Here is a 26282-nt window from a genome sequence, read left to right as displayed (position 1 = left end):
CAGCGCGGGCGGGCGAACGCGGGCGGGCGGCCCAGTCGGGCGGTGGCAGATGCGCCCAGCGGTGGCAGCCGCCGGCGGCGCGCAGGTGACCGGCCGGAGGCGCAGCCTGGCCAGGGGGCGCCCAGGGAGAGCTGGCGGGAAAGGAGAGGCCGATCCGCCCCCAGCGTGCGCGCGTCTCGGCGCCAGGAGCCGTCCCGGGGTGTGTTGGCGAGCGCTGATATAGATATAAGGACATTTCTCTCCATGGCGTCACGTGACATAATTACCACCAGAATCAATCAAGATGAATTGCACGTCAGCGCCCGGTGGGGATTTTTGCTTAGTTGATCCTGGCCCAAGCCTCTTGTGCAATCGATGGCTCAGGTTGGCGGCGCGGGGAGCGGCCCGGGGCTTGCCGGCGTGCACGCCGCGGAGCCATGAACGACTTTGACGAGTGCGGCCCGAGCGCAGCCAGCATGTACCTGCCCGGCTGCGCCTACTATGTGGCCCCGTCGGACTTCGCTAGCAAGCCGTCATTCCTCTCGCAACCGTCCTCCTGCCAGATGACTTTTCCCTACTCCTCCAACCTGGCGCCGCACGTCCAGCCAGTGCGAGAAGTGGCCTTTCGCGACTACGGCCTGGAGCGCGCCAAGTGGCCGTACCGCGGCGGCGGCGGCGGCGGCGGCGCGGGGGGCGGCGGCGGCGGGGGCGGCCCTGGTGGGGGCGGCGGCGGCGCCGGGGGCTACGCTCCCTACTACGCGGCGGCGGCGGCGGCCGCGGCGGCGGCGGCGGCGGCCGAAGAAGCGGCCATGCAGCGAGAGCTGCTCCCGCCCGCCGGCCGCCGGCCAGACGTACTCTTCAAGGCGCCGGAGCCGGTGTGCGCCGCGCCGGGGCCGCCGCACGGCCCCGCGGGCGCCGCCTCCAACTTCTACAGCGCCGTGGGCCGCAATGGCATCCTGCCTCAGGGCTTCGATCAGTTCTACGAGGCGGCGCCCGGGCCCCCGTTCGCCGGGCCGCAGCCCCCGCCGCCGCCCGCGCCACCGCAGCCCGAGGGCGCTGCTGACAAGGGCGACCCCAAGTCCGGGGCTGCTGGTGGCGGGGGAAGTCCCTGCGCCAAGGCGACTCCGGGTTCGGAGCCCAAGGGGGCAGCGGAAGGTGGCGGCGGCGATGGCGAGGCTCCCCCCGGGGAGGCGGGGACCGAGAAGAGCAGCGGCACAGGTAGGCAGTGGGCGCAGGGGGAGCGGCGGGGCCGGGGGGGCGCGGGTGGGGGGTGGCGGGGGCCTCCCTCGGCTTGCGCCGTTTTATGTGCCACTTTATAAGCATTCGAAGGGGTTTATACATCCTATAAGATTTCCAGGGTCGTTGTAAAGCGTGTTTATGATAGGAAACCAATTTAGGTGGGCTTAAGGTAGACTTCGAGGGGGACATTAATTGCTGCAGAGAGCTTTCTCCCTATGGGGGGGGGGGGAGTGTTGAAGACTGTGGCGAGAGAGGGTGGGAGGGAGAGAGATTTCCCAGACAGTTGGTGAGTGCGGACCGGGGAGCCTCCAGCTTTGAAGGGAGGGGGTGGCTGATCCCTGCACTGGAGTTTATCCAAGCCGCCGGCTGGCGCGCACCGCTGGAGTGGAGCAGATGCCCTGGCGGGTGCACTCGTGTCTCTGTCTCCTCGTGTTCCAGTTCAGAGCCTGAGTCGCCCTCCTCTTCCCTATTTAGGTGCCAGGATGGTTGTGTGTGTGTGTGTGTGTGTGTGTGTGTGTGTGTGTGTCCGGGCGTGAACACACGTCCACGCCCGCACTCTCCTGTGCCCGCCCATATATCATCCCCCCACGACGCAGGCAGGGCCTTTCAGCTGAGGTAGGGGACGTCCCTCACGGGGCCCAGGCCTGGCCCTCGCTCAGTGGCCCGAGCAGGAGGGTGGGAGCTGGCAGGCGAGCCTCTCTCACCCCTTGGTCTCTTTGCTTTGCAGTGGCCCCCCAGAGGTCTCGGAAAAAACGCTGCCCCTACACCAAGTACCAGATCCGCGAACTGGAACGTGAGTTTTTCTTTAACGTATACATAAACAAAGAGAAAAGACTTCAACTCTCTCGGATGCTCAACCTCACTGACCGGCAAGTCAAAATCTGGTTCCAAAATCGCAGGATGAAAGAAAAGAAACTGAACAGAGACCGTCTTCAGTATTTCACTGGAAACCCCTTATTTTGAGAGCTTCAGGAAGCGCCCCCTCCCCGAGCCCCACTCACCCACCCTCCTTTCCACCAGCCTGCCCTCCGCAGGCCCACTGTTCTTGGGTTTAATGACGCCTCTTCTCTGTGGAACTTCTCGATTCCTTCCCACGGTCATCTCTGGACCTCCCAGCGACCACCACCGCAGCCTGAGGACGAGGCCGGGGACTTGGCCGAGCGGATCCTAATAAGGGGAAAATGGTAAATGCAAACGTCCCTTTACAATTTTACCGCCAATGTGCTGTTGTTCCTCCTCCCCTCGTCCTCCTGGGGATGCGATGCGATCTGTAGGGAGGTAGGCCACGGGGACTAGAAGGCGCTGGTGTTGTGTTCTGAGTTTAAGCGATCACTTTCCCCCCATCCTCTGAACGCAGATTATTTAAGCTCTGAGAAATGTACCTTTGGTCTGTCATATCAAGGCATGAGTCACTGTCTTTTTGTGTGTGAATAAATGGTTTCTAGTAAAAATGAGGTTATAGCTTCAATACACTGCATGAATTATCCCCTGAAGAAGTTTAGTGTTGAATTAGGATATCTTAGTGGCCAAAATTCACTGATAAACCAGTGGAATGCTTTTCAATTTTACTATAATAGGAGCTGTTTCTTGCACCCCCCCCCCTTAGATTACATTATTTTAAAAAAAAACACATGTAAGTGGTATATTTCTGCATTGATTGTCTGACCCAGCCAGGGTAGTGCTGACTTCTCCAGGCAATAAGACTGGAACAGCAGGAACTTGAGAAGCAAATCCCCACCACTACCCTAATCTACTGAACTTGAAATTTCTGGAAAGACAAAATAATTATTGAAATCTAGTTAGACAATGCAAATTATTTCAAAGAAGCAATGAGAAACCAAGTTTCCTTAAAAGAACAAACCAAAAGTATAGCCTTCCAGGGCAGATAGTTAGCTAAAATGAAGCTAGTGGATGGAATAGGACTTGAAGTCCTTGCTGGTGTCACAGTGGGTCTGGAGCAGAGAACGTAAGCCCCCCACCCCCCCCCACACATACACTCCACACTGGACTAAGGCCAGGGGCTACAGACCTACTTCTCACCACATTTATCCCTTTAAGTTAAAGAATGTGGTGAGGGCTGCACTGCACTTTATGTTGCAGGGCCAGGCCAGGCTGTTTACAAAACCTTGAACTGTCTAGACAACACCATAAAAGCCAAAGTTCTAAACAGCTTAATTGGGTTATATTATACACCTTCTGGTGGCCCAAAAGAGATTTCCGCAATGTGCAATAAACTGAAGAAGTGAGAAAAGCTTGTCTTTCTTTGGAAAGGATGAAGTGAGTCTCACGACTCTTAGCTTTTCGTAAGTCCAAAGTCAAAATATAAATCTATTAGATGCACAGCACCTCAAGCATCTTTGAGGAAGTATGCATTTGGAAATACAAACATTTTTAATTACTAAGACTTTTTAAAGGAAGGAAAAACATAAGTGCATAAGTGTATGCCTTTGAACTTCCAAAATGTCAAGGTCATCACCTTTAACCTCTCTGAATAATTAGGCGCCTTAAGGTTCTTCTGTGATTTTCAACAGCCACCCACTCTCATAATGCATGCTCACACACCCAGACCCATGCGAACATTTATGACCACACAGAATCATATTGGGGGCTCACCATAAATCTAAGAAAATTCCTAATTTCAGGATCAATAACCTTAATTTCCCTACAAACATTTGAGTAATTCAATAGCAATTACTTTTTAAAAGAATAATGGTTAAATTAAAATGCCTTTTAGCTTTTTCTACAAGTAGGATGTGCTGTAGATTTGGGGGAGATCTTAGGAAGTGGTTCCTTTTGCTGTAACTTTAAAAATACAGTTTTAAAAATAAGGTGTTTGAAGAAGTAAGTTTTGTCCAGACTTACACCTTAATGATATTTAAAAACAATTTGCCACACAGCCAGATAAATTATGGCACTCTGTAGGATATGAAACAAAATTAAATATATTTATATTTTTTAAAAATTTCCCTCGACCTTTGGTGAAAAAAATGCAACAGAAACAAAGAAATCAAATTATTTCCTTCGGAAGGGTATTCTTTTGCTTGGAATTCTGGACATCAGTTTTTAGTATCAATGCCTTAATGGCATTATCTTTCCAGAAGCTTCAAACTGATTCTTCCTTCATCTTTAAAAAAAAAAAAAAAAAACTACTTCTGTGTAAGCATGTGTGCCAGCCACCATAGCCAACCATTTCGTGTGCAGGGGGGCTGTACAGCCACACGAGGGCGCACTCACGTTCAGAAACAGCTTTTGCCAAGAAGCTGCGGTACCTTATTTTCCAGTACTAGATTGTAATAGGCACTCTCCGCCCGTTAGAAACAGGCAGCAGTTAAGGTGTTTGCTATTTGTTTGTTCTCAGCAGTCCTGAAGTGTGAGAAGTTGTGTACAGAGGGAGAAAAGGAGGACAATCAGATTCCCAACAGAGGAGATTGCTCAACCCGTATTTCTTGCCTTATGTTGCCTTCTTAAAGACAAAGCTGTAAGCATAGTGTTACCTTGGTTTAAAATGATATTGTCCATGAGAGATTTTTAAAAGACAAAAATACATGCTTGGATGAAATACTTCACACCTACTGAGAGTTAATTAAATTAGGAAAAATCAATGCTGTTGTTGGTTTGAGTGTGGAGAGTAATGTCAAGGATAAGAACTCTCAAAAGCCACATGCGCCTTGTGAGCTCCCAGCCCGCGGACATGATTAAAAGCCTTTTGTTTAACACAGAGTAGGGCTTCATCACTTAGCTGAGTGTATGCTTAGAAAAAACGACTTGCCTCCAGGCCGGGGTGGGGTGGGGTAAGGTGGGGTGGGGGTCGTTCTGAACTAAGGATTTTGGAGCCATGCGTGGTGCGGGGCTACCTCTGGCGACTATGAGACACGCACCGAACTACAAGTTGGGGTGCTGGTGTCTGGCTGAGCTGGAGGCAACTTCAGGAGGCAAAGGGTTCTTGGGGAAGTTTATACGTCAGGGCTTTGTGGTGCAGGGAACTTGTTTGTGTTTGAAGGAAGCGGGCTTTGCCTTTGACAGAAGCTGTCCTGGGGTCTTGAGGTGCGGAGTTTGCGTTTGGGCTCTGGCTCTCACGAATAGTGTTTTCCGCCGAGTACCTTCTCCGCCCTACCAAAGCCCCTGACATTGGAGAGTGTGCCTGAGTCCCCGTCCGCAGTCCAAAGAGGAAAGGACCAGGGCCACTCCAAACAAGGACCTTGCCCCCCCCCCACACGAAGTTCACTGTGAAGTCCTCGCAGCCCCCGGAATTAACGCTAGCCCCTTTGGCTCTGCTGACTCCCCTTCTGCCTTCCAGGCCCTAGATCTAAGGCGCTGGGTCCGTCTGTCCGCTTGCTCGGCCGGCTTTGGGGGGGCTGGCATAGGCTTGCGGGGAGGCCGGGGCGCCGCGACTCCCCGGCTAGGCGCCAGCAAGGGGCGTGGGTGTTCCCCGAGGGTACACCCGGCTCCGCCTGTCCAGCCGCGGGTCGAGCTTAGCTATTGTGAAGCGACCTTTCCGTGAGCCCCATTGAGACTTCAGTCTACAGGGGGCGAGAACTCCCTCCCCAAATGTCGTTGAGTTCCTCTGTAGGCGGTTCCATCGGCGGCGCATCTGGCCGGGCCCCTTGGCCTTGGCTGGCAGCCGCCCTCGGACCACGGCAGCTCAGCGCTCGGCAATGCCTTTCCACCCGGCGGTGGCCAACATGGACCTGGCTAGGACCAGGGGATTGGACCAGAATCTTTGGGGGCTGAAGACTTCCCCCTCTCCGACCTTTCAGGGCGCGTAGGACTCGCTGAGGGTGGTCACGGATACTCAGGCGCCGAGGTCTCTGGATTCCCAAGTGGAGGGAAAATGAGCGAAGTAGGAGTCTTTTGTGTGTGTACAGAAACAGGCTCTTGGTCTGCGGTCCGGCTTGCATGTCTTCGTAAATCCCTTATGGCTCTGGTGGTTGTCTCCCAGTTTGCTTCCTCCATTTCTTTTCTCTTTGGTCCGGTAGTGCTCCCTGCAACCCAGAGGGGTAACCTGGGGAGACATCTTTGAATTTGTCACCTTCCTGTCTGTCCCCAAAGAGCAACCTAGTCCAAAGGCAAGTCAAGGCTCTGATTCTGGGCGACTCCAGGAGCCCCCAGGTTCTTTGAGGCCCAGGACTCCCGCTCTTTTTTCCTGAGAGAGAGTGGGAGATGGAAGCCACATTTGGATTACAAATGCTAATTTCTTGCTAAGGCAACTCTTGTAAATTTCCTCTGGAAATAACTGTGCCAGAGAGAAGGGCATCTTAGTAAAAAACACGAATATTCATGTCGTTTGTGGTGTATTATTGATCTATGCTTAGTGGTAACTGCCCTAACTGATTTAAAGATGATCACAAACAACTTTATTATACAATCTAAGCAAAATAAAGATTAGCTTTTCATAAAGCCACCATCTTTTAATTCCATTTGCTTCATCCCAGCCTTAAGATCTTAATGCACACTTTCTGTCCTTCCTGACGCAGATAATTCTCTTGAATTATTTCTATTTAGCTCAATTTATAATGCTAGAAATCTCTGAAATATTGGCAGGCACTGGCCCCCACAAACTGGTCTGAAGGCAGATATCTAAAAGAGAAAAAATAGAATTTTGTGACACCAGCATAAAATTGTATCTGGTACACATCCTTTCTGTGAGGGAAAACCTGTTCATACCTTATCCAAAATGAGGTGATGTTGCCCTGGAAGCTACACAGGTCTGACACAGAAAGGCCCCCAAATTCAGAAGGCAAATTCTGCTTGTTCTAGCTCACTGAAGACCTACTCAGTCTGCACACACTAGACTGGATGTTTTCTTCATGTATAAATAAAGATTATGAAAGGGCATTTGATGGGCATAAAATTCCTGATTAGATTGAACAGTCTTGCCTCACTTGGGATAGGGAAAATTGGACAATCTCTCTTGGCCGAGAGCAAGGCAACACAATGAATGCTGGAGCGCCAAGCTGGCGTCTGGGTGCCTGCCGAGAGCTAGTGCATCGGGCACTTTGTACAGCCCTGGGCATGCTTAGCTGTGGCTCAGAACAGTATCTCCACAATGTGAAAAGGGAAATTTTGGGGTGCCGATGATCAGTAGCTATTCGATTTAAATAGGCTCTTAGTAACCTATATTCAAAGGGTTTCCCCCCCTCCCCTGCCTTTCTCAATCTCCACCCCCAAGCTTAAAAAGAGCCACCCCTGTGGAAAGGTAATGTTTAAACCTCTGGCTATACCGGGCTGCAGCAGCCAGAGCAGTTAGAGGCGCCAGGCTTTTAACCTGACAATGATGTTGTATTTGAACAGCTGCGTAAAGGTTTAAAAGGTCTGTCTCATTGCCACCGCAGAGTTGTTGTTGTTGTTTTTTTTTAAGGGGTTATTGTTTGGGCCAGGGCAGTAAGAGGGGGACAAGCGAATTGGTCCCAAGGCCGAAAATAATGTTCAACGCCTGTTTTCACTGGGACAGGGGAAATTCTTTGGGGAAAGAGGGGGGAGGAGGGTGACAAAGGACTTTGGGGGAAAAGGTTTTTGTGCAGAAGCAGCCAGAATCTTAAGTCCCCCAGAATGTGAAGGTTCCCCAATGAGCATCAGACCCCAAAGAAATGTTCTGCTGAGGCGGAAACTACGTTTACCCACAAGTTCAGTCTCTGGGCCTGAAATCCAAGGCCAGCCTAGTCCTGGGTAAGTGAGTGGGAGAAGAGAACACAGATGTCGTCCTGGATAGAGAACTGGTTCACGGTCAGAGGTTTCGGGGCCGTTTCACTTTCTTGGCTGCCGGGAAAGGCGGAGAGATGGCTCCCTCGCGCTTGGCAGGGCCCCTCGCCCAGGGCAAGTCTTTGGCAATCAAGGTTAAAGCTCCCCGCTGCTGTCCTGAGGCCTCGGCTTCCGCAGGGCGGCTCTCCCGCCTGCAACCAGAGAAGGAGGGAGGAAGTTGTTCAAGTTTCTCATAAAACTCTGAGTTTCCACGGTGGTAGCAGTGGTGGTTGTTCTTTAATGAGCTGGACCACAACCTCAGACCATATCCTCTTTATAGTACTTTCCCTCACCAGAGGAAACAGAACTAAGACTCTCCCACCTCCTTCCTCTTCAGCAAGCAAAAGCCTTGTCAAATAATTTTAGGGATTATCCCAAACTATAAAACTCAACTTCTGACAAAAGGATAGCTTTTAATATTTGACGATTTGTGTTAAAACAAAAATTGACCTTCTTGGTTGGTAGTGAAGGGGAAAAATCAATAGTATAATTTTCAATAATTCATAAAGCCAACGCCATTATGCTAAATCTTAACTATTAATCTTATCCTTTACAAAGTCTCGATTGATTTGTTAATAAAATATCTTCCCGTGTGTGGCAACAGCGGGTATAACTCTTTAAAAACCTTCAGAAGCAAGAAAATTACCAAGTAGCCCAAGAATGTAGATGAGAATTTTATTGATCGCCCTGATTCTTCTTAATATGTATTAATAAATTCCACAACCTTTTGTACCTTGCACTTGTCAGAAACCAATGCTTTTACAAAATCCATAAAAGGAAAACATATTTTTCTTCGCAGAAGAAGCAAATGACACCTTTGTATTTCTTCTCTCCTGCCTGGCCCAATTTTCTAAAACTTCTGGGGTCGTTGGGTCAGAGTTGCCCCCTTTTCCTTATTTTTCTCTTTCCCCCTTCTTCTCCCTGCGCTGTGTTCTCAGGGTGCTTGGGGAAGGAAATCTCGGCTTAGTTCTCCCGCTGGGAGTCCCAGGGACGCTTTGCGGACGGAGAACTGCTGGCGAAGGATTGTCTCCGGGCGGAAAGCTCCCTGCTCCTGGCCCCTCAAAGGTCAGGGTGTGGTTCCTTTGAGAGTCTAAGACTCCCGTTGCTCGAGGCGCGCGGAGGGGCCCCGCGAATCCTGGCGTGAGGGCCTAGAAAAAGGAAAACTGCGGGGCTGGACCCGTCCTCTGTGCTCTGGGTCTGGCCGGCTGCGTGGCCTCTCGGCCCTGTCGGCCGTCTTCGCCTGTGCTTCCCGGGACATGCTGGCCCAGTCATTGCCTGAGAGCTCTTTCCGTTGGACCCCTGGGTGGGATGCCTCCGGATTTGGTGAAATCCGCCTCACCTTGCTGGCTGCCCGGTACTGTGTGAACCGCCCCGCGCCTCCACCCCTGGCCCGGGACCTGGCCCTCTTGGGCGCGTTCAGCCTGAGTGTTTGTAGGAAAATGCTTTCTGTGTGCCAGCGCCACTGTGCTGTGGCTTTCCTTCCCGCGCGTGGCCTCCCGACCAAGCCTTTCCCTCCACCGGCGGGGGCCGGTGGCCGGGACGGGAGACGCGAGTGGGGCGGGCAGGCCAAGGGAGCCCCGGGGAGGCGGGCCGGCGGGTGGCTGCGAGCTCTGGGCCGGTTGTCTCCAGCGCGCACTATCGCGGGCGCATAGTAGATGTCGCTGTTGTCCGTGCTTACGCGGCCGGCCGGCCGGGCTGGGGAGCACGTGACCTGCGAGGAGGCTGCGGCTCAAGGCCATTTTCAAATCTCATTGGCTTGGTTGTCATGTGGTCGGCAGAGGCATCCACAATTACACGGGGAATGTTTTCCTAGAGATGTCAGCCTACAAAGGACACAATCTCTCTTCTTCAAATTCCTCCCCAAAATGTCCTTTCCCAACAGCTCTCCTGCTGCTAATACTTTTTTAGTAGATTCCTTGATCAGTGCCTGCAGGAGTGACAGTTTTTATTCGAGCAGCGCCAGCATGTACATGCCACCACCTAGCGCAGACATGGGGACCTATGGAATGCAAACCTGTGGACTGCTCCCGTCTCTGGCCAAAAGAGAAGTGAACCACCAAAATATGGGTATGAATGTGCATCCTTATATACCTCAAGTAGACAGTTGGACAGACCCGAACAGATCTTGTCGAATAGAGCAACCTGTTACACAGCAAGTCCCCACTTGCTCCTTCACTACCAACATTAAAGAAGAATCCAATTGCTGCATGTATTCTGATAAGCGCAACAAACTCATTTCTGCCGAGGTCCCTTCGTACCAGAGGCTGGTCCCCGAGTCCTGTCCTGTTGAGAACCCCGAGGTTCCTGTCCCTGGATACTTTAGACTGAGTCAGACCTACGCCACCGGGAAAACCCAAGAGTACAATAACAGCCCCGAAGGCAGCTCCACTGTCATGCTCCAGCTCAACCCTCGTGGCGCGGCCAAGCCGCAGCTCTCGGCTGCCCAGCTGCAGATGGAAAAGAAGATGAACGAGACCGCGAGCGGCCAGGAGCCCACCAAAGTGTCCCAGGTGGAGAGCCCAGAGGCCAAAGGCGGCCTTCCCGAAGAAAGGAGCTGCCTGGCTGAAGTCTCCGTGTCCAGTCCTGAAGTGCAGGAGAAGGAAAGCAAAGGTCGGTATGAGCAGAGTTGCCACCCCAGCGGGGCGCGCAGTCCGGAAACCCGGCGGAGAGGGAGCGCTCGGGTGCCCAGCACGGAGCCCAGGCAGCGGAGCTCAGCCCCGACTTGGCAGGTGCTGCTCCGCCCGGCTTTTAGAGGGGAGATCTCTGCCTCTAGATGGTCCCCGCTTCTCTCGCGCTGCTATGGCCTTCCCGGCCAGTCCTGGCCCCATGGTGATGGCGCCGGGGCAGAGCAAAGCCTTGCCGGCTTTATTTTTCCTGAGCCAGACCTGAAATGCAACAAAAGAGCTCTGGGGAGACCTGCGGCTCACAGAAGGGTCCCAGAGCCTCCTTTCCCCTGCTCAGATGTGCAATTCCAGATTTTCTTTGCACCCAATGATCATTTTAAGGTGGTCCAAGGCACGGTGTTTGTGTTCAAGAGTATACACCCCGCATCCAGCGAGTTTGGGGGCTTCGAGGGGAAGGAGATGGTTGGGCCGCTGGGGCTTGGGTAGGAGAACAGCGCTTCCTGCCTTTGTGGGGCTGGCTAGGTAACCTTGGCTTTGTCTGGGGAAAGGGCTGCAGGCTTTGCAGTCCATCCACAAAGAGGGCAAAGGCAGAGCGGGGGAGAATGGATCTGCATTGCCCACTTTGCAGGGCCAGCCTTAAGGCTTGACTAAGGCAAAGGGGCAGGGGTTTGGGCTTTTGAGATGGAATCTGGCCCCTAAACCTCTCCTCCAGCACCCAGAGGTGGGCCATACTAGGGGTTACATTTCTGGAGAAGTGCTTTTGTGTAGGAGCAAAAATGCATGAGAATTTGGGGAATTCTGAGGAATGCAACAACGTCCAGACAGGGTGAAGAAGGTATCCTTTCTTTAGACTTTTGTCTTTTAAAAGAGGATAGGCACCTATAAGCTAAACCTGGCTAGGGGCGAGACAGACTGGGAGACCTGAGGCTGCAGGGACGATGGCAGGCTTGCCCAGGCCATGGCTTCCTCCACTTCTGCCCTGTCAAGAGGTGATCATCTAGAATATTGCTAGAGATCCTGGCAAGTTTATTATACTAATGTTTTGTGTGAGTCAGAAAGTTGTGTGTGTGTGTGTGTGTGTGTGTGTGCATGTGCGCATGTGAGAGAGAGAGAAAGGGAGAGAGAGATCCTTGATACAGATAACCTTCTGATGGTGTTACTTTGGGCATTTAGTTTTAATTTGGCATCATTTTAAGGTACATTCAGGGCCCATCTCTCTAAGTAATGTTTAATATCAAGCATTGACCAAAGTGGCGTTCCTGTCAACAGGGTCATGGCCAAGGGTATATTTGAACAGACTGAGAGAAAAAAAAAATTCTTGATTTTTTTCTTCTCCCTTTAATTTTGTTAGAGGAAATCAAGTCTGATACTCCAACCAGCAATTGGCTTACTGCAAAGAGTGGCAGAAAGAAGAGGTGCCCCTACACTAAGCACCAAACGCTGGAATTAGAAAAAGAGTTCTTGTTCAATATGTACCTCACCCGCGAGCGCCGCCTAGAGATCAGTAAGAGCGTTAACCTCACCGACAGGCAGGTCAAGATATGGTTTCAAAACCGCCGAATGAAACTCAAGAAGATGAGCCGAGAGAACCGGATCCGAGAACTGACCGCCAACCTCACCTTTTCTTAGGTCGGAGGCCGGTGAGAGGCCGGGATCAGAGAGGGGCACCGCATTCCAGGGCCCAGTGCTGGAGGACTGGGAAGGCGGAAACAAAACCTTCATTGCTCTTTGTTTTTCGTTTTGTTTTGTTTTGTTTTCCTGCTAGAATGTGACTTTGGGGTCATTCTGTTCGTGCTGCAAGTGATCTGTAATCCCTATGAGTATATATATATATATATTAAAAAACTTAGCACGTGTAATTTATTATTATTTTTTCATCATAATGCAGGGTAACTAATACTGCGCATTTTCATTTGGGTCTTAACTTATTGGAACTGTGGAGCATCCATCTAACCATCCATCCATTCAACCATCCAGCAATGTGACTTTTTCATGTTTTTCCTAACACAAAAGTTCTCTGTATGTGGTTAGCCCATGGACTCATGGCATTTTGAATACATCCAGTACTTCAAAAAATTACATATATATTTAAAAAAAAATAAGAAAACCCACAAGCTTTGGGGGAGGGGGACTAAAAAAGCACATTACAATGTATCTTTTCACAAATGAACTTAGCAATGTCCTTGGTGAAATGGAATATTGACAACTTATGCCTTGTAGCCTTTCCCTTGTGGTGCATCTGTGGTTTGGTAGAAGTACAACAGCAACCTGTCCTTTCTGTGCATGTTCTGGTCGCATGTATAATGCAATAAACTCTGGAAATGAGTTTGCTCCATCTGCTTTCTGAAATGGAAATATTTTATGGTGGAAATGAAAGTGTTTGGGGGCAGTTGGGTGGGGGAGCAATAAGGGAGAGATGGGAGAGAAAGCTGGAGAAGCCTAAGATGCTGGAATTTGGCAGGGATGGAAAGGGTGGGGGAAGAAGAGTCCAGTTTTCATAACTGGAGAAAAGAAGAGAAGAACCCTGTCTCCAATCATAATAATATAGTCGTTATCTCAATGGGTTTAAGTTTCCCTGTAGCCTGAGCCTGGTAAGTAAGCCTGAGCCCCCAAGCGGCTTCTTCCTCTCAATTCCCATTTGTGTATTTCTGCTCTTTAGTTTTGTGTGTGTGTGTGTGTGTGTGTGTGTGTGTGTGTGTGTGTTTGTGTGTGTGTGTGTATTTTTTAATACTTTCAGTGAGATTTTGGTGATTTCTGGATGGGGAACCATCATCAGGGGCTAGGTCAAGACTAGTCTTGCCCACCTGGAATCTGCCCGGCCTCCATTACAGGAACAAGAACATCAGTCTAGCATGGCATCGGATCCAATTTTGCTCCCCCTTTGCTCATCCCTACCCCATCCTGAGTGCAAGACAGCCAGGCCCCAGCGAAGCCAAGGTTGGGTGAGTTTTCCCATCCCACTTTGCCTTGGTTTCCTTGTGAAACAATTTTATGCTCAGTTATTGCCTTTTAGTAGCCCACGTGCAAAAGTTTAAAGGAAATATGAAAACAGACTCCCCCGTCAAATCTCTAGCTATTTAATTATAGAATGCTGGTTGGAGCCAGTGTATGAGAGGCAAGCAAAAAAAAAATGCAGAAAAGGTGACTGATAATGTATTTTCAAGTGAACACAACTTCCCTTCATCCAAGGTTCCATTTACAGCCATGGCTTGTGAAATTCTCACCAGCTTTTGTAGAATCTTCACCGAGTCCAGATTTATCTAGTCCTGACAGGGAAAAGGAGAAGAGGATTTGAAGGGAAAAGCTGACAGAGAATTCGTTGCTTCAGATTTTCCCTGTCTTCAAAGGGTCTCCAGGAGTTTCAAGGAGTTTCACAAAGCAGGTCCTCTTCACCCCAGCCTCTTTCTCCCTAAGAGTAATCCATTTAGGCTTCTTGAGCCTCAGCTCAGATTCCTAATCCAGGGAGTCTTTAGGTAACTCGCCATTTATTCATTTTTAAACTTTCCCCCAAACCAGGCACCTTCCCAAGTTCCAAGACAGAACCCTTTAGGGGTATCATTTCCTGGGAATGAGGGAGATAGATCTGAATCCACCTTAGATTAAGAACACTGGAAAAGATTTGTCCCAGATTTATTTTGGTTGAGGGCAGTTTTTCCTTGGCAGTCTTCACACACACACACATGCACACACACACACACACAAGCACGATGTGGGGAGCAACATTAACTGTTATTAGGGGGGCATGTCTCTGAGGTAAACCTATGCTACAGGAAAGGGCAGTCCCTCTGGAACAAAATCAGAAAGCCATTGGCAAAAAGCAATCAATCAGGCAATAAGTAGCCATTACCCCTTTTCTTTCTGGGGATGGAGATGAGCTGGGAGCCCTCCAAGGGTGCCCTGGGCAACTTGGAGAGCGAGGAACACGCCAGCTCCCAGCTTTTGTCTGGGTTCCCAGCAGAGCTTCCGAGGCTTTGTACCATGGATTTGGGAGTGACAATGGGCATTTCTCTCAGATTCAAGGCTGCCCAGCTTTACCTCTGCAATCAAGGGGGGAAATTTTGGGAAGGGACTGGCCCAAAAGACCTGCTTATCAGGCCAGACTCTTTTTTTTTTTTTTCCAGACACCTTCGGATCCACTTGGAGGCCTCTCCGTGCGAATGGGCCCCAAGCCACTGTGCCGTGGGAACGGCGGTTCCCGCAGGCCTCACGCAGGCAGGGCCAGCGCCGCGGGTGGCAGAGGGCCCGTGGGAGCGTGTGTGTCTTTCCCCTCTGTGGCCTGTTCTCTTCCAGGGCCTTCCAGCCGCCCAAGAGAAGACGAGGAACCTTGGCCGTCACTGTCTGAGCCCAGAGGACTTCACCACTCGCCCGCCCTTCTGAGGGCACACAGAGGCCCCTGCTGCCGCTGGTGCTCCCGGCGGGGCCGGCCCGTGAGCCGGGCCGCCCCGGTTCACCCCTCAGGCCTCGGCGCGCGCCTAGCCTCACGTCGAGGATGTGTGTGGCTGCGCGGGGCGTGTGTGAGTGTGGCAAGGGGAGGGGGCCCTCCGAGCTGCTCCATCCGTCCGTTTTATTAGGGACACATTAATCTATAATCAAATACACCTCATAAAATTTTTATTGAAAGGCATAATATCATTACAGAGGTCTTCCACCTGTTTTAAACAACACGACAAGCTGTGAGAGCGTGTGTGGGTATGTGCGGGGCGGGGTGGGTTTAGGGCGAAAGAGTGGCAAGGGACGAACAGATTCCCTCGGGCGCCAGGGGGCCGCCCTGGAAGGCCCGCCTGCTTCGGGCGGCACCGGGCCCCGCGCGCCGGGGGCCGCTGCGGGCTCAGGCCCAGCGCTGGGTGAGTGTGAGTGAGACACGCGGTCCACGGCTCCGAGCCCGGGTCGAGACTGCAGGACCCCGAGCGGCCGGAGGAGACGAACAAATAGTCCCCAGCGCCTCCTGCGGCCGCCCTGGGGCCTGTGGTTCCCGCCACCGCCCGGCGGACCGGGCCAGGCCGAGCGGGCAAACCCGGACCGAGGCCTGCGGGCTCTAATTGCAGCGTTTGCGTTGATGATGATGATTTTTTTTTTTTTTTAAATCACAGCAGCCCCCAGTTTAGCGGACTGATTTACTCCGGGTATTGGTAAATATGATCACGTGGGCCGCGCGACCAATGGTGGAGGCTGCAGCCTGCGAACTAGTCGGCGGCTCGGGCGCCGGCGGGGAGCGGCTCGGCGGCGGGCAGTGTAACCTTGGGTGGGAGCGCGCGGCGCCTCAAAATGTCCTCCAGTGGCACCCTCAGCAACTACTACGTGGACTCGCTCATAGGCCATGAGGGCGACGAGGTGTTCGCGGCGCGCTTCGGGCCGCCGGGGCCCGGCGCCCAGGGTCGGCCTGCAGGTGTGGCCGACAGCCCGGCCGCCGCCGCCGCCGAGTTCGCCTCGTGTAGTTTTGCCCCTAAGTCGGCCGTGTTCTCCGCCTCGTGGTCCGCGGTGCCCGCCCAGCCCCCGGCAGCGGCGGCGATGAGCGGCCTGTACCACCCGTACGTGCCCCCGCCGCCCCTGGCCGCCGCCGCCTCCGAGCCCAGCCGCTACGTGCGCTCCTGGATGGAGCCGCTGCCCGGCTTCCCCGGTGGCGCGGGCGGCGGCGGTGGCGGCAGTGGCGGTGGTGGTGGCGGCGGCCCGGGCCCCGGTCCCAGCCCAGGCGGCCCAGCCAACGGGCGCCACTACGGGATTAAGCCTGAAACCGGAGCGGCCCCGGCTCCTGCCGCCGCAGCCTCCACCACCACCACCACCTCCTCCTCCTCGTCCTCCTCCACCTCCAAACGGACTGAGTGCTCCGCGGCCCGCGAGTCCCCGGGGAGCGGCGGCGCCGAGTTCCCGTGCAACTCGTTCCTGCGGGACAAGGCGGCGGCGGCGGCGGCGGCGGCGGGACCGGGGCTCGGGGCAGGGCTCGGGGCTGGGCCTGGGGCGGGAGGCTCAGCCGAGCCCTCGGCTTGCAACGATCACCCAAGCCCCGGCTGCCCGCTGAAGGAGGAGGAGAAGCAGCAGCAGCAGCATCCGCAGCCGCCGCCGCAGCAACTTGACCCAAGTAAGTGCAAAAGAAATTGCCCCCTGATTTATTGCTGAAACCTGTAAGGCTCGAATGTGCAAAACTGATAGTTTTACTAACCTATAAAAACGTCTAGACGCCTACCCAAGCCTAGGCGAGCAACATGCATCCATAAAAAAGCTTCCCATAACCACCTACCCTGGGCGCGCGGTTTGTACGGTAAACAGAGCGCGGGCATTAAGGCTTTTTATGATAATTCCCCCCAAGTTGTGAAACGCGGCCATCCTTGGTGAAATTAATTTAACGACCTCTCTTCCCCACCCTGTCGTCTCTCTCTCTCTCTCTCTCTCTCTCTCTCTCTCTCTCTCTCTCTCTCTCTCTCTCTCTCTCTGCCTCCCCTCTGCCCCTCGCTCCCCTTCTGCAAACCCCCCTCTCCGTAGACAACCCCGCCGCGAACTGGATCCATGCTCGGTCCACCCGGAAAAAGCGCTGTCCCTACACCAAATACCAGACGCTAGAGCTGGAGAAGGAATTCCTCTTCAACATGTACCTCACCCGGGACCGGCGCTACGAGGTGGCCAGGATTCTGAACCTCACAGAGAGACAGGTCAAAATCTGGTTCCAGAACCGTAGGATGAAAATGAAAAAGATGAGCAAGGAGAAATGCTCCAAAGGAGACTGACCCGGCACCGGCTCCCTCGAGCGCCCTGGGGCAGCAAGGGGTTTTTTGTTGTTGTTGTTGTTTTGTGGGTTCTTAATTTCCAGAAACTCCAGCGACTCAAGACTCCCTTACCCCCCCTTTTTTTAGATAGAAGTGACTGTGTGGTTGGTCTCTGTGAGTTAATTGGGGGAACTGTGTTTGCTCTTGCTCTCTTATGTGTTGAGGAAACCAAGTAGCTTTGGAGTTTCGCTCTATCCCGCTCCCTCCCTTTCCTGCTCCTTGGTTCCTTAGAAAATGCAATATTTTGTGACTGCACGCTGGCTTGAGGAACCCCTCCCCCGTGTAAATATCCCTCATGTTTCTGGAAAGTGCTGTAGTCTAGTTCCCTCCCCCAGCGCTTTCCAAACAGGGCCTTGTGTGCCCCAATTCGGAGAATCTGAAGGCTGAGCGAGAAACTGTGTACACTCCTGCTGCTTGCCCAGGCCTGGGTCTGGGTCACCTACCGGTTGGAAATCCCCCTTTCCTCAGGGAGCCGGCAGGCCCTCGTCCCAGACCTTGAGTGAGGCCTAAAGCATCCCAGGGACTTGGGTGGGTGGAGGGGTTTATTCGCAGTGTGTAGGGGCGTCTGCTCTCTCCCGGGAAGGCTGCCTCGGGTGGTGGCCCTCTCCATTCCTGCCTGGAAACGGTTGTAAATGTTATCACTTCCTACCAATAAATGCTGATCTGATCAAATGGTGCCCTGACACTGGCCCTGAACGTTGTGTGATTGCTCTATCTCTCTGCAAAATATCACCCAGACCACACCGATTTCTCCATCCCTGCAAGGGAGACGCGCAGACTTTCAGGGCCCTTCCACCTGGCCGTTCTCGATGTGCCCCTGAGCTTCCCTTTGTGTGTGCAAACCCAAACTGGAGTGCAGCCCCTGGGAGAGGGCTTAGCGCACTCCCCATCCTGGTGCCAGCACCTCGGTTGAACTAACTCTCTGCCTTGGGCCACACTTGGCCTTTCGGAGTCGCAGAGTCGGTGGCCCCAGGCAGCAGGCATGCTTGCTAATAAGGCTTTGGCATACCTCACCTCACCGTGCCACCCTCCGATCGATCGTGGAGACCCAGCAGCTGACCCCAGTCTCCAAACAAGGGAAAGAAAGGCTAACTCGGCCCTCCGGAGCAACTCCCCTAAGTCCCCAGAGCTAGCTGGTTCTGCGAGGTCCCAACCGGTTACGCTGGGAGCTCCGGCCTCTCCCCACTACAGCTCCAAAGTGACCTTAGCGGATCAAAATGGTCCATCCGCATCCCACCTCCCCTTTCCCTCCACCCAGCTTCTGTGTACGTTTAGCCCCCAGCTCGGCCCTCTGCGGTCTGCCTTCAGAGGCTAAAATGAAGGTCATTGTAAGTGAGGGTTCTGGCCGAGCACAGCCTCTGTAGGCCCTAGAGGAGGCGGCGGCGCCGGGCAGCCTGGGTTGGGCGGAAGGGAGGGGGCGGTGGCAGAGATCTTGGGGCTCCTGATGAAAGAGGGGGCTCGAAGAAAAAGCGGGGGGGGGGCTGGGAGGGAAAGCCAAGGGCCAGATCCGGCCGAAGGTGCTGTTGTCCCCCCTCCCCTGCAGCCAGCCAGATACCTAGAGCTCTTTGAAAACAGGAAGAGCCAAGGTGTCATAAAGCCATCGGGCTGGCCAGACGTCTGGAGGTAATGAGTTTACGACTGGCCAGGAGCTTCGCTTTGAAACCATCTCATTTTGATGTTGGTGGAAGGAAAGGAAAAATGCAGACAAAACTGGGTCTTAAAGTCTGGACAATAAAATATAAACAAAACTGAGTTGGACCAAGAAGGCTAGGGGCTTAGGAACCTCTGGATGAGATGGGAACACCTACGAAATCAAAATGAGGGAAGGAGATGATGTATTTCTGACTTTAAAAACGAGCTGAGCATCAAAAATAGCTTATGACCAGTGGCTCAATAATATTTTGAATGCAGCCATGGTTTAGCTGATTCTTTGAAAACAAAATAAAACCAGAGAATAACACCACCTTGTTACTTGAGAGAAGGAAGGTTAATGATTTGGGGGGCATTTACTCCATGAAAGAGTCTTCCAGAAGTGTGGTTGGTGGGGAAAAATGAATGACTTTTCTCAAAAAACGTTGAGCCCTCCACTCCAAACTGCATAGCTAAAATACTGGCATTTTATCTGTTCACTTATTGCAGATATAATCATTATACCTAGATTGGTGGAAAGCATTTCTGAAAGACAAGGAAAGATTAACCTAGCAGCAAACACCTAAACTGATTTAATAGCCATTGCTTTTAAGAAAAATTCACATGGACTGCTTAGTCAGTTCTGTGCATTATGCGACTTTTGAGATAAAACAATTAAATCCCATTTATTATTCACAAAAATTCAAACAAACACAATTCCAGGGACTTTCCAGACAGCCATGCAGAGATCCAGCAAAAGGCCTTTAATTTGACTCAACCTCTCTCCATCCCCACTGCCCAGCTTTGTGAGCGTAAAATACTACCGTTAGAAAGTTAAATAAGTATTCTTTGACTCATGCTAAAAAGCACAACATTAAAAGAAAAATAACAATTGGTTTCTTTAATTTCTATAGTGTCTTAGTCATCAGTGGCTCATTTGAAGAAGAAAAAAAGCCTATCTGCAATCAGCATTTTAAAAGTTGTGATTTTCGTTAAATGTAAACTGTCCAACAATTGTGCTTTAAAATCACATCTGGAGGACTACAGAAGTGGAACCTGCCTTGTCTGGCAATAGAAGGGCTTGTAGTCTTTAGGCTTGGGAGCACAAATGAGAATATCCTTGATATTCAGGAGCCTCTGCTTGCTGCACTTGACTTGTTGACAATCCAAGAGATGAAGCTTTATTAGTGTCAGCAGTCCAAGCCTTGTTCTCAAAGAACAAGATTAGAATTGGTTTGAGGCTCATAAAAAGGAAGTTAAATTCGGCCGCTTGAGTTGGCATTTTGTCACTAGAGGGCGCTATTGCTCTACTTTCTGATCTCGTAAAGCTAGCGTTACCGTGGAATAAGGATTTGATTAAAATTATTTACAATCTTATTTTAATCCCAAATTAGGATGAATTTAACAAAAATAAACAATGTGAACTATTAAATTATCCAGCCGTGTTTGTTGGCCATAACATTTTGGCGCAGTCAGGATTTCCGAAAAATCTGGACTATGGCGCAGCTGAAACTATAAAATATTATGGTAAATTAATGCATTCTATCGAAACAGAAACGTGTAAAAGCATAGACATTTATTTACTAAGTTAGTCACACTCTTTCTGTTGATTATAAACAGAATGCTTAATTTTTTAAAAAAGGAATTTGTCCCAAGAGGAAATACATGCAATGTTTTTTATATTAGGACTGAATGTTCAGAATGCATTTTGTTGTGTTCATGTCTGCCTCATACAACTCTTAAAAGGTGTTATTGATATCTAGGCTTTCTGTCCCCCTCCACTTCCAAATCTATTCATTTATCTGTGGCTCAAACATGTGCAGGTGTGCCCACACCCAACCCACACCTACCAGTGGAATAAAAAGGCACAGCTACAAAGTTCATGCTAAGGCTTTATTGAAAATGACTTCTTAAAAATTACATATTATCTTTAAGTAGTTGTACAAAGGAGTTGCTATTTAATAAATCAGTTTATGAATACAGTGCATCTTGCACGTCATCTCTTTCATCCTTCTCCCCAAAATAATTTTTATCATGTTTTCCAAACTGAATTATAAATAAATCTTCAACTGTCAGAATCCGTTGTTCCCCTTCAGACTTAAAGCTACCTAATAATAATAGGCGGGGCGGGAGGGGGAACCAAACTTTCCTTTCATTCACCCCAGTAACAATTTCAATAAAATATCTCCGATTCATCAACAATCTGTTTACCTTCACCATTTTTCCAGGCATCCCTGTAGAAATAATTGAGCCAGACATTATTGTCGTTATGGATTTCCTTGTCGACTTTATTTTGTCTGTTTATAAAAAGAATGCTCAGCCCACTTTGATCCACCTCCGATCACCTCTCACCCAGGCTGAGATCGGATAGTAACTGAAACATCCGGCCTGCAGCGTCTTGAGGCCAGTCTGGGGCTTTAGACGTTTGCATTTGTCGTGGAAAGTAGGGATGTGTGTCTGAGCTGAAGCAGGAGCGTCCTCGGTGGGCTGGCGCGTGTCCTGAGGCCCTTGGGACCGGGCCCTCAGGACACTGGGTTACTCCGTAGAAAAGGGGGCCCAGCACTCAAAGGCCCCACGAAAAGGCAGACAGACAGACACACACAGACAGCAGAGACCCATCATATTTATTGAACATTAAAGCGGGAAAAGAGCAAAAGAAAAAAAAAAGAAGTGTGTGGGGAGGTGGTTGGTGGTGTAAAGCCACAAGTCGCGTTGGAAAGAGCTGCTACAGTCAGTCACTTTGTGTCCATTCACACTCGACTTGCCCACAGGACTCTGTGGCTATGTCTCCTCCTCACCGCTCACAAACTAGGCTGAGTCTCCGATTTCTTTGGGGGAAATTAGTAACTTAAGGCTGAGGCCTGCACCGACTCTCCACAGCTATTTCGCAGGCTTGACGGACCAACTAGAATCCTTAGCAGAAAACGGGGCCCGGTGGCCCCAAGCCGCCTGGAACCGGCGGGATCCGAGAGCCCCCGCGGGAGATTGTGGGAGGGGGGGATCAGGGAGCACACACTCGCTACCCGCCCCCCCCCCCCGCTCTCCATCTGGAGCACCAGCCCGCCCAGGTCAGCTCCGCTCCAGGGCTGGTACAGTGCCTCCCACCCTGCCCCAAGAAATGCCACCCGCCCCAGCACCAGTCCCTCTACCCCGCTGGGAACTTCTCCCACTGCGCACCTCTTCACGGCCTCTGCAGTGCCCAGGCTCCCGTCCACATCGCCAGCCTCCCCTCCCCCGCGCCTGCTGACGTCTATCAAGGGTGAAATGATGGAAACTATATTCATGGGCATGATTTCCATTAAATATCAATTAACCCGGGAGCCTCGGCCAGGCATGCCGTGCGTCAAGGGTAAATGTGCGTCTCCACAAGGCCCGCTCGGCTGGAAAAGCGGGACTTTGATTCGCTTTGATAACGCCAGGGTTTGGGGCCACCTTGGTAGCCTTTCATCAAACCACCTAAATGGGCCTGGTCCGGTCGGGCAACCTCGCCGGGCCATATTCCCCGCGTGTTGGGAAATGCAAAAGCCATGCCTAATTTCTGAGGGGGTAGCTCCCAGGAGCTTGGAAAGCGAGTCAGCTACTCGGCAGCCTCCCTGAGAGTGACCTTCCAGCTTCCCCCAAGTGTAAGGTTCCGCCGCGCCCCCTCTCTGCGGGCTGCAGTCGGCATTCCCCGCCCGGGGCACGGGCGAGCCCTTGGCAGTGCGGCTTTATGGGCCCCCTTTAAGGCCGGCGGAGGCATCTCTGGGCGGCGTGAAGCGTCCCGTCGGAGCCGCGCCTCCTCGCCGCCGCGTGGATCCCTCCGCGCGGTTATCTCGCCCCCATCTCGCTCCCGCTCCGCGCAGTGGCGGGGTGCGAAAATGCCTCGCCGGCGCGCACCGGGGCGGCAGCCTCGGCGGCGGCGGCGGCCGCGGTGGGAGGGGGCGGAGGGGGAGGTGAAGTGAGAGGTGGCACCGGGCAGGGGCTGTGTGGTTGTGTTTTTCGTTTCCCTCCAGAGCGGAGGTTTGTACACCGAAGCCAGAGTATCCCCGGGGGCCGGGCCACTTGTTTTTCTTTTCTTTTTCTCCCCCCCCTCTTGTCCCGGGGCGCGAGCACGGCCTGGTGCCTGGAAGAAGCCGTGGAGGCGGCGGGCCAGGTCACCCGGGGCGTCGGTGATTACACTGCGGCTGAGCCGGCGCGCGCCGGGGAAGGCCGGGAGAGGCCGCGGCGCGCGGGGGCTGGGCGAGGCCCCGGGACCCGCGCGGGAGGCGGCGCGACGCCGAGGCGGTGACACCAGCGCCGGGGCATGAGTGCCCAGTAGCGAGCGCCCGGGCGCCGGGCCTCAGCGGCGACGCGCGCGGGGCGGGCGAGCGGGCGGCGGCAGCAGCGACGACGCAGCCCGGCGGCCCCGGCGGCCGCCCCAGAGGCCCCCGCGGCAGCGAGGCCGGCCGGGCGGAGACGCGCGCCCCGCTCCCCCGCCTGCTCCGCGCCGCCGGCCCTCCCGCGCCGCCTTGGCCCTCGGCCGCCGCCCCGATGAGCTCGTACTTCGTGAACCCGCTGTACTCCAAGTACAAGGCGGCGGCCGCGGCGGCGGCGGCGGCGGCGGCAGCGGCGGGCGAGGCCATCAATCCCACTTACTACGACTGTCACTTCGCGCCGGAGGTCGGCGGCCGCCACGCCGCCGCCCTGCAGCTCTATGGCAACAGCGCCGTCGGCTTCCCGCACGCGCCCCCGCAAGCGCACCCGCACCCGTCCCCGCCGCCCGGCTGCGGCGGTGGGGGCGGCCCGGGTCCCGGCCAGGACTACTTCCACCCCGGCGGGGGCAGCCCGGCCGCAGCCTACCAGGCCGCCCCACCTCCTCCTCCGCACCCTCCGCCTCCGCCGCCGCCTCCCCCCTGCGGCGGGATTGCCTGTCACCGAGAGCCCGCGAAGTTTTACGGATACGATAACTTACAGAGACAGCCGATTTTTACGACCCAGCAAGAGGCCGAGCTGGTACAATATCCTGACTGTAAATCGTCCAGTGGTAATATTGGCGAGGACCCAGACCACTTAAATCAGAGCTCGTCTCCTTCTCAAATGTTTCCCTGGATGAGACCACAAGGTTGGGATGCATTTTTTTTTTTTAAACAGAGGGGAATAGGGGAGAAATCTGCTTTCATCTCACGTTCTAGCTTTAAAACTCCCTTGTCCTCTCCCTCTCCCCCTCCTTTTCCTTCTGTGTAGCCACAGTGGCTCATAAAGTAATGCAGACTGATTTTTTTTTCTTCCTAAAGTAGAAATCATGAAAAGATGATGGGGGACAGAATGATCACCAAGACCTTGTCTTTGCTGCTTTTGCTCACACACCTTATACACACTCGCATATATATGTGTGTATATACATATGTATATATCTGTGCACATGTGTCAATCAGAGCTAAAGAGCACTGTGTATATTTCCCCTTTAAGCGTTTCCAGAAACTTCTACCAACAAGCGGAGACACCACATTGAAAAAAAAAGTTCATTTCCCCCTCCTTTTTTTTATTTGTTTTAATCAGCAGCTCCAGGTAGACGAAGAGGAAGACAAACCTACAGTCGCTTCCAAACCTTAGAGCTGGAAAAGGAATTCCTTTTTAACCCTTATCTGACCAGGAAGAGAAGAATCGAGGTTTCCCACGCCCTGGCCCTCACAGAGAGACAGGTAAAAATCTGGTTCCAAAACAGGAGAATGAAATGGAAAAAGGAGAACAACAAGGACAAATTTCCCGTTTCCCGGCAGGAGGTGAAGGACGGGGAAACCAAAAAAGAAGTCCCAGAACTGGAGGAAGACAGGGCTGAAGACCCGACAAATTAACTTCTACCTTTAAATTTTTACCACAGACTATTAAAACTAATGATCAACATATGCTGGTAGACACCACCGATTTTCTTTTTTCTGGACAGGACCTTACCTGTGTTTTAAGCTACCTTCATGTCACTGCTCTTGAGGTTTCTACACTTTCAGAGGGATTTGGGGTGTCTTAAAAAAGTTTCTAGTATAGCATAGAGGCTGCCTATAACTGTCCTATAAAAAGGGTAACTTGATATTGACCTTGTAGCTATATTTTTATAATGGTGGTTTTTAATGTCTGAGCTGGTGATTTGTCTCAACAACGTAAACTTCCTAATGATTAGCACTAAATGATTGAATATAAAATGCTTTATTAATCAAACAAGTGCACTTGAACATTTTAAAATTTTTTCTTTATGGTGAGTAAATTAAAACGTCTATTGATTTTTTAAAATTATGCTGGCAGAATATTTACTTTATATTATTTGATTAAAATGTGTTATTTATGTTTTTTCCCCTGCTTTTATAGTGGATATGTTGGATGCCTTTTATTTACTCCTTAAAGATTTCTTTGTGTATTTTGTAAATGTAACGTGTCAGGGAAAAAGTCTGGGCCAAATATTTGAAAAGCACATGTTCGCTGAAGAGTGTAATGTGTACTCCAGGCTCTACAGCTTCCTTAAACTTCAGGAAAATGTTGGGCCAGTGACAAGACTTTCAGGACAATGTCAAAATTGGTGTTTTATCATTTTCTCTGATCCCTACAAATGAATGGCAAATAATTCAGAGTAAATTAATACTTGAAAAACCAATTATAACATTTTCACTAACTCTTCGTCGCTCTGGTGAGTTGCTTTGCTTTCATTTTGAACTTCACTTGTAATCACCTGAAATACCTAAGTCTCCAGACCAGGCTGCCATTGTGATTCTGTTCTAAGTAGGTGCCATATTTATTTGTATTCCCTTCACTGTGTTCGCCTGCTGCTTTTAAGCCAACTTGCTGTGTGCATCTCAGAAGTCGGTTGGTACATCCTCTGCTGTTCTTCAGGAAAGCTATGGTCTTACCACCTATTTGAAACAAGCCCTGAGAGCAAATGCAGAAACCTCCAAGTGTAAACATCCGCTCCAGTACTTAGCTAGCGCCTTAATAAAGAAATCAAACTCTTTCTAGAGCTAATGTCTTTGAGTGTTGTGGCAAATATACCTTTTTGTGGCAGATACCCCTTTCTCTCAGTGTCTGGCAAACAAAGGCCAGGGCTCACAAGAAGGCAGCAACTTGCTCCAGGCTTCTGTTTGATAGGAAAGGGGTGGGAGTAACTGGTCCCATGCGGTGCGTTTTTGGGGTGTGTGTGTGTGTGTGTGTGTGTGTGTGTGTGTGTGTGTGTGTGTGTGTGTGTGTGTGTGTGTGTGTGTGTGTGTGTGTGTGTGTGTTTAAATGCTGGGGGTGGGCACTCATTCCAGAGTGGAATGATAATCGCTACCTGCTACCCTACCCGTACTCTGTCTTGCTCTGAATAATCCTAAAA

General features: G+C 51.9%; 4 protein-coding genes across 7 annotated transcripts in view; all 4 read left to right on the top strand.

Moving 5' to 3' along the window:
- Window positions 1–17128, top strand: part of Hoxd11 (homeobox D11) — a 17171-nt gene extending 43 nt beyond the window's left edge. Inside the window, exons 1-3 of one of the 2 annotated variants that reach the window (XM_070020486.1) lie at window positions 1–1197; window positions 1946–2402; window positions 17058–17128. The exon at window positions 1–1197 is cut by the window's left edge and continues 43 nt beyond it. In XM_070020486.1, coding sequence (XP_069876587.1) covers window positions 417–1197; window positions 1946–2181 — 1017 coding nt within the window. In that variant the 5' untranslated portion in view covers window positions 1–416 and the 3' untranslated portion in view covers window positions 2182–2402; window positions 17058–17128. Of the gene's footprint in view, window positions 1198–1945; window positions 2403–11931; window positions 12015–17057 lie in introns of those variants that run through there. The other variant, XM_070020481.1, reaches the window with a different exon arrangement.
- Window positions 9733–12909, top strand: Hoxd10 (homeobox D10). Its single transcript, XM_070020480.1, has 2 exons — window positions 9733–10566; window positions 11932–12909. Exons 1-2 carry the CDS (start codon window positions 9822–9824, stop codon window positions 12207–12209), a joined length of 1023 nt encoding a protein of 340 aa, XP_069876581.1. The 5' UTR covers window positions 9733–9821; the 3' UTR covers window positions 12210–12909.
- On the top strand, window positions 14410–18021 carry Hoxd9 (homeobox D9). Of its 2 annotated transcripts, none has more exons than XM_070020452.1 (3): window positions 14410–15269; window positions 15671–16656; window positions 17058–18021. In XM_070020452.1, the coding sequence occupies exons 2-3, from the start codon at window positions 15846–15848 to the stop codon at window positions 17297–17299; spliced, it is 1053 nt and encodes a 350-aa protein (XP_069876553.1). In that variant the 5' UTR covers window positions 14410–15269; window positions 15671–15845; the 3' UTR covers window positions 17300–18021. The 2 variants fall into 2 exon arrangements, with proteins under 2 accessions (XP_069876553.1, XP_069876557.1); XM_070020456.1 differs by lacking the exon at window positions 14410–15269 and adding an exon at window positions 15290–15424.
- A 4775-nt stretch (window positions 18022–22796) lies between these two features.
- Window positions 22797–25928, top strand: Hoxd8 (homeobox D8). 2 transcript variants are annotated; one of them, XM_070020494.1, is made up of 2 exons: window positions 22797–24047; window positions 24488–25928. In XM_070020494.1, exons 1-2 carry the CDS (start codon window positions 23477–23479, stop codon window positions 24778–24780), a joined length of 864 nt encoding a protein of 287 aa, XP_069876595.1. In that variant the 5' UTR covers window positions 22797–23476; the 3' UTR covers window positions 24781–25928. The 2 variants fall into 2 exon arrangements, with proteins under 2 accessions (XP_069876595.1, XP_069876593.1); XM_070020492.1 differs by having other exon boundaries at window positions 22798–24047; window positions 24485–25928.
- The last annotated feature ends 354 nt before the right edge of the window (window positions 25929–26282 follow it).

The sequence above is a fragment of the Dipodomys merriami genome, unplaced genomic scaffold, assembly GCF_024711535.1.
Source record: "Dipodomys merriami isolate MVZ:Mamm:240054 unplaced genomic scaffold, mDipMer1.0.p SCAF_1, whole genome shotgun sequence".
NCBI lineage: Eukaryota > Metazoa > Chordata > Mammalia > Rodentia > Heteromyidae > Dipodomys > Dipodomys merriami.
Note: the sequence above shows the minus strand (reverse complement) of the source record. Positions and strands in the feature narration are given on the sequence as shown.

What these genes read in the sequence shown, in the direction of transcription:
- Hoxd10 (XM_070020480.1), top strand. Translation starts at nt 9,822, where the DNA reads ATGTCCTTTCCCAACAGCTCTCCTGCTGCTAATACTTTTTTAGTAGAT. An exon ending in GCAGGAGAAGGAAAGCAAAG is followed by an intron (nt 10,567 to 11,931) that starts GTCGGTATGAGC and finishes TAATTTTGTTAG; the next exon opens with AGGAAATCAAGTCTGATACT.
- Hoxd9 (XM_070020452.1), top strand. Translation starts at nt 15,846, where the DNA reads ATGTCCTCCAGTGGCACCCTCAGCAACTACTACGTGGACTCGCTCATA. An exon ending in GCCGCAGCAACTTGACCCAA is followed by an intron (nt 16,657 to 17,057) that starts GTAAGTGCAAAA and finishes CCCTCTCCGTAG; the next exon opens with ACAACCCCGCCGCGAACTGG.
- Hoxd8 (XM_070020492.1), top strand. Translation starts at nt 23,477, where the DNA reads ATGAGCTCGTACTTCGTGAACCCGCTGTACTCCAAGTACAAGGCGGCG. An exon ending in TCCCTGGATGAGACCACAAG is followed by an intron (nt 24,048 to 24,484) that starts GTTGGGATGCAT and finishes TGTTTTAATCAG; the next exon opens with CAGCTCCAGGTAGACGAAGA.